The 13,072-nt window shown below is 58.2% G+C and overlaps 2 protein-coding genes across 3 annotated transcripts in view; both read right to left on the bottom strand.

Annotated features, from left to right (window-relative positions):
• The window catches only part of BMP8B (bone morphogenetic protein 8b), a 33,960-nt gene that overhangs the window by 3,742 nt on the left and 17,146 nt on the right, over nt 1-13,072 (bottom strand). For both annotated transcript variants that reach the window (XM_064589391.1, XM_064589390.1), the window contains exons 4-6: nt 4,595-4,789; nt 3,724-3,803; nt 3,121-3,231 (exon numbers count right to left, since the gene is read on the bottom strand). In XM_064589391.1, coding sequence (XP_064445461.1) covers nt 3,121-3,231; nt 3,724-3,803; nt 4,595-4,789 — 386 coding nt within the window. The remainder of the gene's footprint in view (nt 1-3,120; nt 3,232-3,723; nt 3,804-4,594; nt 4,790-13,072) is intronic.
• On the bottom strand, nt 4,800-13,070 carry OXCT2 (3-oxoacid CoA-transferase 2). The gene is given in 7 exon segments (XM_064589389.1): nt 4,800-9,392; nt 9,395-9,769; nt 9,772-10,053; nt 10,056-10,099; nt 10,101-10,173; nt 10,176-10,256; nt 10,259-13,070. Coding segments are annotated over 7 exon segments (1,773 nt in total). The 5' UTR covers nt 10,968-13,070; the 3' UTR covers nt 4,800-9,183.

Here is a 13,072-nt window from a genome sequence, read left to right as displayed (position 1 = left end):
GAGAAGAGGAAGCCTACCGAACCTGGGGGTGGTGGCTGCCCTGCAGCCCGGGACTCCTGGCCCTCTCGGAGGCTGCCGAGCGGGACCAGACGAAACTGGCTGGTGGGGGAGCCTGTCTGGCAGCCTGGCCCCCGCCCCCCAGGGCCCTGCCTTGTCCCTGCTGCCCCAGCTCTGAGCTGGCCTGCTGGAAGGACAATGGGTAGCTGGGGCCCCACAGCCTCTCAGAGGCCCAGGGGGAGGCTGAGGCCTCCATGCAGATGTCCAGCCAGGCGGGGACGTGGGTGCTGCTGCCCCCAGCTTCCCCAGTTCCACGTGTGGGGGCGAGGCTTGGTGTTCGTGGGCCCACGTGAAAGAAACCGGGGGACACCACCCACCTGCACCGGACCATGGGGCTCTACATGGCTGGAAACCAGGGAGGGCCTTTCCTACATTGGGGTGCTGGGGAGAAGTCAGGCACCACAGGGGTGCGGCCTTTCTGAGACTCCCCCCACAGGAGAGCTTTGTCAGCTGAGTGACAGAAAGAAGGCCTTTTACCCTATCTGGCACCAAACAGAATGACCTGCGGAGGCTAATGTGCCATTCCATTCAGCTTGTCTTTGAGCTCCTGGGAGACCAAATTGGAGGGTCACTTACTGGCTGTGCATCTTTGGGTACAAATCACGCATCTGTGGGCCTCATTTTCTCCTCTGCCAAATGGGTATAATGGTTCTTTTCTCATTTCCAACACAAACGTATCTAGGACACGTGCCTTGCACCAGCCCTGGCAGGACGGGGCACAGAAATGTCCCAGACACGGTCGCTGCTCTCACAGACTCCATGGGGAGGGAAGGGGAGACGGGGGACATTGCAGTAGACAAAAAGGACCCATGGGCGGTGGCACAGCAAACAGGCCCTCAGCACTGGGAGCATGAGCATGGTGACTGCCCCTGGCAGGGAAGGGCCACAGACATGAGGCATGCAGGTGAGCAGGTGGTGGCTGGGCCCGAGGCAGAGGAGGAGGCCCTCCAGGTGGAGGGAACAGCAAGTGCAAAGGCAGAAAGGTGGGAAGGTCAGCCCATCCTGGCACTGAGCCTGCACAGGGAAGTAAGGGCGCTGGGGTGAGTGGGGACGCTGGCGAGGTCGGCAGGGCGGCTCATGAGGGACCCTGTGTCCCAGGCCAAGGGCTCAGCCTTCATCTGAGGAACGACGGGAGGCAAGGCAAGTTTCTCAGCTGAGAACAAGGTGCTCAGTTGTGCTTTAGTGGGACCCCTGGCTGCTACATGGAGAAGGGCTGGGGGGGGGGGGCGGTGAGCCCAGAGGGAAATGCTTCCTTCTCTTGGCCCCCAGGACACCCCAAGACCCCCATCACTGCCCTGGCCTCCCAGGCCTAGCCACCCCTCCGGTGTCTGCGGTCTCCCCAGAGAAGCTCATCTGTTCTCAGGACTCGAAGCTCGGCCACATGCCACTCTCTCACAGAGCTTCGGTCTGGCCGATCCTCTGACCTCAGACCTGTCGGTTCGGTTTCCCACCGGTGACCCCGCTTGAAGTCTAATTGGGCCTCAAACTTACGATGCAGCTGGTGCAGAACTGCTGTTTCCCCCCCTCCACCACATCCCCCGGCAACGACTCTGCCCCCAGACAAGGCACCCCATCCCCGTCTTCACGTGGCCCTCGCCTGCAGCCTCCTGGGTTCCTTCCACCCCGCATCCACACCCACGAGCAACCCGGCCGCCGCCCTCCACCAGGTGCCCCGACCCCTTGTCAGGGGACCTCAGCAGCCCCTCACTCGGCCCCATCCATCTGCGCAATGCAGCCAGGCAGATACTTATAGGGTAAGTCAGATCATTGACCTAGTATTGCTAAAACTCTACACCGGCTTCTCAGTTTCCTTGGAAATCAATCCACCCACCTGGCACCTTAGGTGGGACCCTAAGGCCCTACGAGCCGGCCCCTGCCCAACCCCAGCGTCACCTTCCTGGCCTCCCTGTACTGCCCTGCAGCCCAAGCCCACCCAGCCATCCTGACGTGGGAGCTGCAGCTGTGACCATCAGTCCACACGCCCTCCTGGGCCAGAGGAAGCACAGGCATCTCATCACTCCTGAGCTTCTCCCAGGAAAGGGGCTCCTGGGGGCAGCAAATCCCACTTGATCTGAGAAAGGCAGTGTTACCACAAGGTCAAAGTTGCTGTTGGTGATATGTTTACTCTTGTTCAGAGGCATCACTTAACCTATTACTAGATTAACATAGGAGTAGATTCTACCTAAATGTTCTAGAAAAAAATCTCAACCCTAGAATCAATAAACCTTTTTTTTTTTTTGAAGGGGCTTATGCTTTTTTTTTTTTTTTTAAAGATTTTATTTATTTATTTGACAGAGAGAGCGAGAGCAGGAACACAAGCAGGGGGAGTGGGAGCGGGAGAAGCAGGCTTCCTGCCAAGCAGGGAGCCCGATGCGGGACTCGATCCCAGGATCCTGGGATCATGACCTGAGCCGAAGGCAGACGCTTAACGACTGAGCCACCCAGGCGCCCCAGAATCAATAAACATTTAAAACACTAAGCAATTTTTCAGCATTTGAAGGTCCCCCAGCCGCAGCACGGGGAGCCATACCCTCTGGGGAAAGCACAAAGGGCGAGAGAGCCAGGAAGGACCGCCAACGGCGAGGTGAGCCGAACGGAGGCCGAAGCCCAGCGGCTCAGCCCCGCACACCTGCGCCCCGCCCCGCGCACACGCGGCGGGCGGCTGAACGCACATGCGCGTCCCTCGCCCCACGGCCGTCCGCGTCCCGGGAGCCGAGCGCGCCCGCGCGCGCGCTGTGCGTGTGCTCAGAGCACACAGGCCGCGGGAGGCACGCACGTCCGCCACGTGTGTGCCGTGTGTCTGACCGCGAGCGAGTCCTGTCAGTCTGGGCACCCACATACTGTCCGCGAAGGCCTTGCACGTGCGTGTGCAGTGCCCAGAGGGGGGTGCGCACCAGCGGCCAGGGGAGGTCGGGAATAGTGGGCTCAGGCGCATAGGAGTCTACACGTCCAGGGCAGGTTCTGGGCAGAGAGAGCCCCCGACCCCCCAGCAGGGGCTTCCGTGCCCCTGGCTGTGCCCAGCCCCTCTCCCCGTGGGCCCGGACCGACGGACGCAGTACTGACCAGGGACTGCAGGATGGCGTGGTTGGTGGCGTTCATGCACGAGTCCAGCGGGAAGGAACACTCCCCCTCACAGTAATAGGCCGAGTAGCCTTGGGGGGCAATGACCCAGTCCTGGGGGGGTAATGGGAGAAGGTGAGTCCCATCCAGACACCCCCTCCCCCAACCCCAGGCCAGTCAGCCCCCCAGGGTCCCTCCAGGCAGGTTCCCCAAGAGGCCGGGCACCGCCGGGAGACCCTCAGCAGGCAGGGCCGGGCACAGCTCTGTCCCCCTCATGGGCAGTCGGCACTGGGCCACGTCCTCCCCACCTGCCCCCACTGCCCACGTCTCCTAGAGCCGCAGGCCCAGCAGATGCGCACGCGCACTGCCCGCCCAGCCTCCTGTTGCAGATGTGACGTGTTAGGGCTGAGGATTCAGACTATCCTGTTTTCATGGTTGTTACCAAAAAGCACCTTCTCACAGGAAAAGACATTCTCCCTTCAGAAAACACAGAAGAACCTAATGCATGAAAGTGAAAGTTACCCATAATTCTACCTCCTCCTGGAGCTACACTTAGAACCTCCGGGTGGGGCCTGTTATTTAAGAAGGAGGAGAGTCAGAAATTACCAGCCAGCCAAGGTCCTGGAAGCTGACGTAGAGCTCATGCCGCCGGCAAACGTGCCGCCCATCGGCACCGTGAACATCATCTGCAGGGACAGAAGCAGGTCTTTTCTGGGGTTCCTGCTCAGGCAGCTACCCCAGGGAGTTCCCAGGGCGGGGACCCACCCCACTGGGCACATGTGTTGAACAAATGTATGAAGTGAAACTAATGCATCTGGTGTCATAAAGCCCATCCTGCAGCTCTGCTGGTGCCATGACCCAGCTAGAGAAACGTCGATGGCTCCAGGTGGCTCCCGAAAGCTACAGAGTAACCCTGCCCTCCCAGCCTCCCGACTTCCAGCCTGTGGCCCCCGATGCTCCAGTACACAGCCAGGGGACCGTGGGCCATCAGGTGGCTCCTCCCTTTCTGCAGAGACACCTCCTGACCTCACCCCACCTCTCCTGCTACACCCATTCCACCGGATTGAGTGGCTCCACGGAGGCCCAAGGGCTGACTCACCGTGGAGGAATGGAGGGCAGGAGGGCAGGGCAGGCCCACCCCTGATCCTGAGGGGCTCAGTCTGGTGGGGAGACCCTCACATAAACAACTGTGGATCCTCGGTCCCCAGGGGAGACCTGAGAGGCACCAGTGCCTCGAGGAAGGGGCACCTGATGCTGACAGAGGCTTCTGGAAAAAGCCCTGGTGAGCCAGGGGAGGGCCGAGAAGGCGCTTCTGGGTGGCAGGGACGGAGAGGGCAGTGGCTGTTCCTCAGGGCACACGAGGCAAAGGAGGGTGTCAGGAAAGTGCTGAGGGTGAGCACAGGCTTGAAGACGCCCCGGATGGTTCTGTCCCCGGAGCTGTTCTCGGGCCCAACCCCAGGCCCGCCCCGGACCTCACCAAAGATCCCTGGGAGTCTGTTCGCGTGCGGCAGCTCGTTGGTTTTCTTCGGCGGCCTCCTCTTCAGGGGCCTGGCTGCCCGAGGGGCTCGGATGGGACTGGGGCTCGCCCTGAAAAAAGTGACCAGGAAAGGCTGCTTGGAGCGCGGCGCCCGTCGCCCCAGCAGACCGGCCAGGCCAGGATCCACGCTGTGCCCTGGGACAGAGAGAGGAGAGAGGGCGGTCACTCGCGCGCAGGGGCTGGGCACGGGGGACAGCAGGGACCCTTCTGCCCGAGCCTGTGCGGGCCCCTGTGCACGGAGGCAGAGGGTCTCAGTCTCCTCATCTGAAGACCCGAGGGAGATGGTCCGAGGGAGACGGGAGGAGGGGGGCCTCGCCAACACACGGTCGTCATTCGTGACAATTGTGAACACTGCCATCCTTGAAGCCCTTTACAGGTTCGAGCGACTCCCACTCGTGACCTCGTGCGTCTCCACAGTAACCTGGACCACACGCTTCACGGAGAAACTTCGGAGCCACACTGCCAGGGGCCCACAGAACTGTGGTTCCCACCCCCGTCTCACAGCTCCAAGGCCCAAGGTCTCCCGCCCACCCCATACTTTCGGGGGACTCGATGGATCGTGCCCCAGCGGATGGGAGCAGCCGCCAGGATGTAGCAAGGGCTTGTTCTGCCCGCCACTGCCAAGAGCAGGCCCAAAGTGTCCTCTGATGCCCAAACAGGACACCGGTGGCAGCGGGGCAGAGACATCCGGCCAAAGTCCCAGAGCTGGGGTTCAGTCCACGTCTAATTCCAGACCCCAAGTTCTTATTCACTTAAGACGTTAACTCCAGGTTTGTGGGTCAAAAAAGAGAGAAAAGGCCATCGGCAGGGAAACATGGGGGCCTCTGGCTAGGAAGAGGAGCGCCTGTGAAAATGGGATTTGACCCCGAAGCTGCTTAAAGATGAGGATGTCTTGGGAAACACACTCATGATCCCTGGAAATGTCGAGTCCACCAGTAAAACTAACTTCCTGTACCTCTTTGTATTTCTAAATGACCTCCTGATTTTTTAAAGATTTATTTATTTATTTATTTGAGGGGAGGGAGGGGCAGAGGGTGATGGAGAGAGAATCTCAAGCAGACTCCACATTGAGTGCAGAGACTGACGCAGGGCTCGATCCCATGACCTTGAGATCATGACCTGGGCCGAAACCAAGAATGGGCCGTTCAAACAACTGAGCCACCCAGGCTCCAGGCCTCCTGATTTTTTAACTGTCAAAGTAATACAATAGCAACTGTAACGTTTGAGGGAAAAAAAAAAAAAAAACATCACTCAGAAATCTCTCCACGCTCTAACACAGCATTTTCATTTTTCTGGAATATTTTCATGTCAATTGAAGTTTTACACAATGGTGACCATAAGTGTCTGTATTTTTTCCAACTTTTTCACATAAACATGTTCACTGCTGTTAAAATGCCTCCACTATGAGCATTTCAAACGTATAAAATTCCTTTGAGAAAACACCGCATAGTATTTAGGTATTAGCTTCACTTTAAACACGTCGGTTATTTCCTGGCTTTCACTGTAAAGGCGAGAACACTCCAGACCCCTTCATGTTCTCTTCCTGTGGAATTTTCTTAAACGACGGAGAGGATTAGTAACTCAATTTTATGTTTCGTAACACACAGAGCCAACTGTCCCCCTTCCGTGTCCATGTCCCCTCAGTGTGGCCACCCTGACACACGCACGCACACGCGTGTATAGAAACACATGGGTTTATCATACAGTATACAGACGCCCACATGTACAAATACCTATGTTTGCTCCATTAGCGGGTCTACTATGATTCACTGGGACACACCACAGGTCAAGGGCACTGCCCGCCCCACCCACAGTCCTGCGCAGCTGGTAAAGGTCAGCCCTTAAAGAGCTGTGCTGTAGGCCCGTGTCCTTGGGCCAAGGTGCCTGAACGACGAATCCGGAGACTAAACTCTGACCTATGACATCACCTGCCACACACAAATGCACTGGACCCATCGGAGGCTCCACTGGGCAACGATCCTGCTGGGACAGGAGGTCGTCAGCTGCAGGAGCAGACCCTGGAAGGAGCCCAGAGAGAAGCCACTCGGGAGAGTCTGGGTCATAGCAAGTCAGTCATGAGGAAGCAGCAGAACCATGAGGACACTGAGCCACAAGACACATACAAGCCCTGTGGGCAGAGGGGCAAGGCCAGTGAGGCCACGAGGAGCACAGAGTGGATGGGAGCAAGAGGGTGACTGTCGTCCACACAGCACTGGAGTGCAACTCCATGACCCTGGGCTGGGCAGCCCTCCACCCCTGCAGGTGCCGCTGTCCTGCCCCTGTTCCCCGGAGAGAACTGTCCACCGAGGAGCCAGGGAGGGCGATCTGTCGCCCGAGGCTGTGTTCACTGTTCGCTCTCCTTGTGCACCTGTCTGATCAAGGGTCTTCCTGGGGTCTCCCGGGAGCAGAGAGAAGGGGCTGCAGGGAAGGCCCGAGCGGTCTAGGGGGTGGGGCCCTAGGCTGCCCGGCTCTGGAAGGCTGCTTTCTAGAAAGGCAGAGGTGGGCATCTCTGGGGCCCAGGGTCCCTGGCTCTATACCTGACCCTCTGGGTTGCCGGCAGGCATGCTGTCCCCTTTGCACCTGATGGAGTATGTGCAGCCATGCCTTGAGAATGTGGGCCACGCTGTGGCCTTTCCCCTTTGCCCCGGATGGAACATGCTGCTTCTCTGGGCTAGGGGGGACCCATGAAACCTCCAGCCTCACCCCACTTCTCAGCCTGCTCCATCAGCGCCCAGAGGTCTTGGCAGCTCACCTGCTGCATCCTGTCCCAGGGCAGGTGGTCAAGGCCTAACACACCCCCACCCAGCTGGGCCAGGCCAAGATCATTCCCACCTCCCCCCCAGGCCTCCTCCTGCTCTGGGCGCCACCTGACTCCTCCCCACAGACCCGGCCCCACCTCAGCCTGCGGCCATGGGTGTGACGCTGGTGCCACACTGAAGGACAATCAGGGTGCGTGGCTGAACCCTCAGAGAGTCCCAGCTGTGGACCAGTCTGCCTTTGTCCCTCTGGCTAGGTTACTGCATCCCGTGAGAAGGAGGAACTCGACCCTCCTCCTTCTTCCTACCGTCTGACACACCTCTCACTCTCTGCTCCTGGAAGCTCTGCCTGCCCCACACTGGGAACTGACACCAGGGCCAATCAGGGCCACTCCCCAGAAGCCCCAGAAGGTACCCCGCTATCCATCCACTTGATGACCTTCCATTCCACCCCCAACCTGGTCATGGTCCCTGGCCACTTACCCCCAAACCCCAGGCTGCCCCCTCAGGGAGCGGTGTCTCCATCCCTCCGTTCCAGGATCCGGCCCTTCCTTCAGGGCGAGGCCCCAAGGAGGCTTCTTCTGAAAGGCCTTCCTTCACAGCTAGAATCTCCAGTTCCTGCCCACGTGCTCCTGATGGTTGTGTGCCCCTCGAGAGCTACACTGAGAACGTGCGTCGTGCTCCGTGTCAGGCTTTGTTTTTACCATCACACACACGCACACATTCGGACACGCACATGGATGCACGGGCACGTGTGCACGCATGTACACACAGGAACTCATTTTGTTCTTTTAAGGCTGTGAGACTGTGGGTTCAGGATGAAACACCTCACAGCTTCTCCTGTATTCTAAGAGAGTAGAGACAACAGGCCAGTCTAGGGCTCCACGACAGGCAGAAAGGGCCTGAGTGTCCTGGGGGACACAGGAACCCATGTCTGAAGAGGAGAAAACCCATTAAGTCCGTCTTGGTTTCTAGAACCCCTCCTACCACAAGCTGCCGCCTTTGACAGCGCACGGGGGCCTGTTTATCTACAGAGGAGCCTCTCTCCCCGCCTGTCACTGCGTTACCAGTGCTCTGGCCCAGCTAGACAGCCTCGCTGCCCTTCCAGACACATCTGTTTAGCCATGAGAAGGAGGCCGTGCAGGGAGGAAGAGGGGAGGCTACAGAATTTAGCCCCAAGATGGAAGGCCCCAGAGGAAAAGCCAGAGGGGCTGCAGGAAGACAAGCTCAGGCAGGCAGCATTCCTCCGGTCACGGTGCATGTTTGGCTTGTATATTTTTCACGGTGCTGGCAAAGTGGAGCCTTGGGTGTACGGGGTGGTCACACCTTCCTCCCACATTTCGTGGCTCATTCACGAGGGAAGCCCCTTCCGTGAAAGCTGTCCTGTGGGCTCATCCGATCTGCACAGAATTTCATGTAAACAGCACAGAAGAGGGTGTCTGCATGCCCGATGATGGTACCAGACCGATCTCAGGACACACAGAACACAGAAGATAAACGGCTACATTCCCCTTTGGTTTTTAATTAAAGCCATATCCCTCTTGAGAGAATAGTCTGTCTGGCGGTAGGAAAGCTGGTCAGGCGGCCAGCACCTCGGACAGAGGTGATCACACTTCCTATGGGTTCCAATGAAACCCACCCTCTGGGACCAGGGCTTCCTTCCTGGCTCAGGCTGCCACGGGCTGTGTGGGTCTGAGGGTCAGGTGATACGGCAAAGGGGGGCTGCCCGTGCTCTTTTTGACGTCGTTCTCCATCGGCAGAGCTCCATCCGTGTCAGGCCTCACTTGTGCACATCATCGAACCGGCCTTCTCAGGGATGATTCGGTCTACACAGCACTTCCAGGTCAGTGGCATGGTGCATTTCTCCACAATTTTGGGTTCCTTGTCCTTGGTGCAGTGTTGCATGGTGACCATCACTCTGGTCTTGATGCTGGACACCAAATCCATGGCTCCCCCCGTGCCTTTCACTTTCTTTCCGGGATCATCCAGTTAGCCAGGTCACCGTACTGGGAAACCTCCATGGCTCCCATCATGATGAGGTGGAGGTGTCCCCCTCGAATTATGGCAGATGAGTCATCGCGGGAGAAAAAACAGCCCCCGGGGAAAACGGTGACCGTCTGCTTGCCCACATTGATGAGATCTGCGTCCACCTCCTCTTTTAATGGAAACAGACCCAAGCCCAGGATCCCATTTTCACTATGAAGATAAACAGTTATATTGGGGCTGATGTAGTTGCTGGCCAGGAGAGGGGATCCTATGCCCAAATCAGTGTACATGCCATCCTCAAATTCAAGAGCTGCCCGTGTGATGATCCGGGCCTTGAGGTCACCCACAGACTTGGCTTTTTCACCTTCCTCTGCACGGTTAGACACTCAATTCTTTTCTCATATCTTTCCCTCTGGATTACAGGGTCCACATCAATGTTAGGAATGTGGATGTCTTTGGGGGCAAACGTCTCCACATCCACAATGTCTTCAACCTCCCCCACTGAGGTTTCTGCTGCTTTGCACATGGGAACGTTGAAATTCCTGGCGCTTCTTCTGAAGATGACGTTTCCTGCGCGGTCGGCCTTCCACCCTTTCACCAAAGCAAAACGGGCCGAGATGGCCTGCTCCAGAAGATAGTGGTCCCCCTGAAACTCCTCACCTCTCGGGGCTGGCTCATGATGACCATGTGGCCGTCGGCCGCCGGTGCCTCCCTCCTCCGCCAGGGTCCTGTAGGCCGTGGGCGTGTAGAACGAGGGCACCCTGGCGCCCCCGCACAGATGCGTTCGGCCAGGGTGCCCTGGGGCAGCAGCTCCGGCTCCAGCTCGCCAGACAGGTAGTGGTGCCCGCACAGCATGTTCCCCCCACGTGGGAGCCAATGATGCGGGGGATCTGCTTGGTCTCCAGTAAAAGGCCCAGCCCGAAGTCGTCCACCCCCACGTTGCTGCTGACCACGGTCAAGTCCTTGACGTGCGTCTCCAGCAGCGCCTTTATCAGGTTCTCTGGAATCCCGCAGAGCCCAAAGCCGCCGACCACGATCTTGGCCCTGTCAGAGATATCTTTCACGGCCTCCATGGGATCCGTGTAGAATTTGGCACAGGCACGAGCGTTGGTGGCCAGGCCGCGCACACCGCCCTGGGCCTCGGCCAGCGTGGGCCCCGAATGGCCGGCGGGGACGCAGCGCCCAAGCACCATCGCCAGGCGCCGGAGGGCCGCCATCGTGCGCTCTGCCTCCGGGCATCGGACCCGGTGGGGACAGACTGCTGTAGCCACCGTGTCCAGAGCAGGGAGGGCATGTGGGGCCGTGACGTGGGGACCAGGTGCCCCCCACAGCCTGGCCTCTCCACACTCCGAGGGGCTCCAGAAGCGCCACACCTCCCGGCCCAGGGGACCCAAACCTTGTGACCAGATGGGGAAGGAGCAGTGCCCACAGAAGCCCCGTGGCGGCGTCACTGAGGGGAAGACCGACCCTGGACGCAGGGGTTGGCCGGAAGGCCACCGTCTCCAGCCCCGAACCCCATGGGTGGGAAGGATAGATCCTCTGCAAAACCCCTTCTGTGCAGCCTTTTCCATATAGAAGGCCCCAGGGTTCTAGGTCGTCCCCTTCCTTCTCCATTGACACCTCCTGCCTGGGTGACCTGCTCAGGTCCCATGGCTCTGAAGACACTTAGATGTCAGCGCTTCACACACCTGCGCCCCAGCACTCACCTGTCCGAGCTGACATTCCATCTGGACGTCAACCAGGGCTCTCAATAACATTGTGGCCAAAAAAGGACCCTTGGCTTGCTCGCTCAAGTCTGCCCCTCCTCTACTTTTACTCGGGCAGGAAAAAAAAAGGTTCTATTAAAAATGGCCACTAGCTCGGGGCGCCTGGGTGGCTCAGTCGTTAAGCATCTGCCTTCTGCTCAGAGCATGATCCCAGGGTCCTGGGATCAAGCCCTGCATCAAGCCCTGCATTGGGCTCCCTGCTCAGTGGGAAGCCTGCTTGTCCCTCTCCCATTCCTGCTGCTTGTGTTCCCTCTCTTGCTCTCTGTCAAATAAATAAATAAAATCTTAAAAAAAAAAAAAATGGCCACTGGCTCAATCCACGTTTTCCATGATTCCTCCTCTACCCGCTTTTCTCCATTTCTGCTGCTTGCTATCAACAAGCACCTCCCCACTCCTCCCTGCAGGCTGTGTGGCTCCCGGGCCTCTCTGACTTCGCTCTCGCGACCACTGTCCCTGCTGATGTCAGGGGGCACAACCTTCGTTGGATACATATGCTAAGTTTTATTTTACAATAGTTGACATTTACAGAAAAACTGCAAGGACAGTACAGAGAGTTCCCAGACACCCAGGGCCAGTTTCCCCGGGAAATGTTAACACTGAAGTGAGCGCCGGGCACTTGTCACAACTAATGAACCAACACTGGTGTCTGATGATAAACTAAACAGATGTATTCGGATCTTACGGGTCTTCCCCAATGTCCTTTTTCTCCTCCAGGGTCCCGTCCCGGATCCCACATTCCGTTGTTACAACTGCTTAGGCTCCACTGGGCTGTTACAGTATCTCAGACTTTCTTTGTATTTGATGACCTGGACAGTTTTGAGAAGTCTTGTCAGGCATTCTGTAGCATGTCCTTCAATTTGGGTTTGTCTGATGTTTTCTCACGGTTAGATGGGGTTCTGGGTTTTGGGGGGAAGATGACGTGATGAAGGGTCCTTCCCACCCCATCATGTCCACGGTGACGCACCATGTACAGGACATTTGTATGAGCCTTGATCACCTGCTGAGGTCGTGCGGTCAGCTCTCTCCTCCGTGAAGGTACCTCTCCCACCCCATTTCCACTGTACTTTTGGGGAGCCTAAGTCACTACGTGTGGTCACACCAGGGGTGAGTGTTGCCCTCCTCGAGGGGGTGGCTCAGAGGGCTCTTTTTTTTTTTTTTTTTTAAGAGGGCTCTTTTCTAAAAACCTGACTCCGATCCTGACATCCTCCGTTGCTGTGTAGTACAGGGAGCTACCCTCAACACTCCGACACCGGGCCCGGGTTCACCTCAGAGTGTGGCCTGCAGCTCTCAGTCTCCTCGCCCACCTCGCCCCGGCCCACCCAGCTCCAGCCACGGCGGCCCCTGGCTGGAGCTCAGATCCACCCATCCTGTGCCCACCTTCGGCCTCTCCCTCCCCACTGCCTACGATAAAGGAGGCTCTCCCCCAGCTACCTGGGGAATGAATGAAGGTGTGAATCCTCATTCTACAGAGGAGGACACTGAGACTTAGAAGGTAAGTATCCTGCCAAGGTCACTGGGTTAGAGTGCTGCCGAGCTGGGATTCAAACCCAGGCCTCCCTCTCTGATCTGAGTCTGAGGGTGTAACCATCTCCCCTTGGCCCTGCCCAGTACAGAAACACCCCACATACACAGCTGCTCTTGGGGAGGGACAATGCGGACTCCCTCTTAGTGACTGAAATGTTGGTTCTGCAAAAGGAGAGGAGGGAGACCGCTGTGGTAGGGGGCCTCCCGCTGTGGGAACCTCACCCTCTGCACCCTGCTGAGCCCCCAAAGTAGGTAGGGGATTATCGCCCCAGCCCCTCGGCTGAGCGAGGCCAGGCCTCTAGGACCAAATGAGGGGGCTGCTGCTGGCTCTGCGCCAGCAGCGTGGAGGAGCCCCCAGGAGAAGGCCTGCTGCGCAACCCTGAGCC

The sequence above is a fragment of the Mirounga angustirostris genome, unplaced genomic scaffold (assembly GCF_029215605.1).
Source record: "Mirounga angustirostris isolate CCGP_5_RB_7025 unplaced genomic scaffold, mMirAng1.0.hap1 SCAF_4, whole genome shotgun sequence".
Lineage (NCBI taxonomy): Eukaryota > Metazoa > Chordata > Mammalia > Carnivora > Phocidae > Mirounga > Mirounga angustirostris.
The sequence above is the reverse complement of the archived record's forward strand: the minus strand, read 5'-3'. Positions and strand labels throughout refer to the sequence as shown.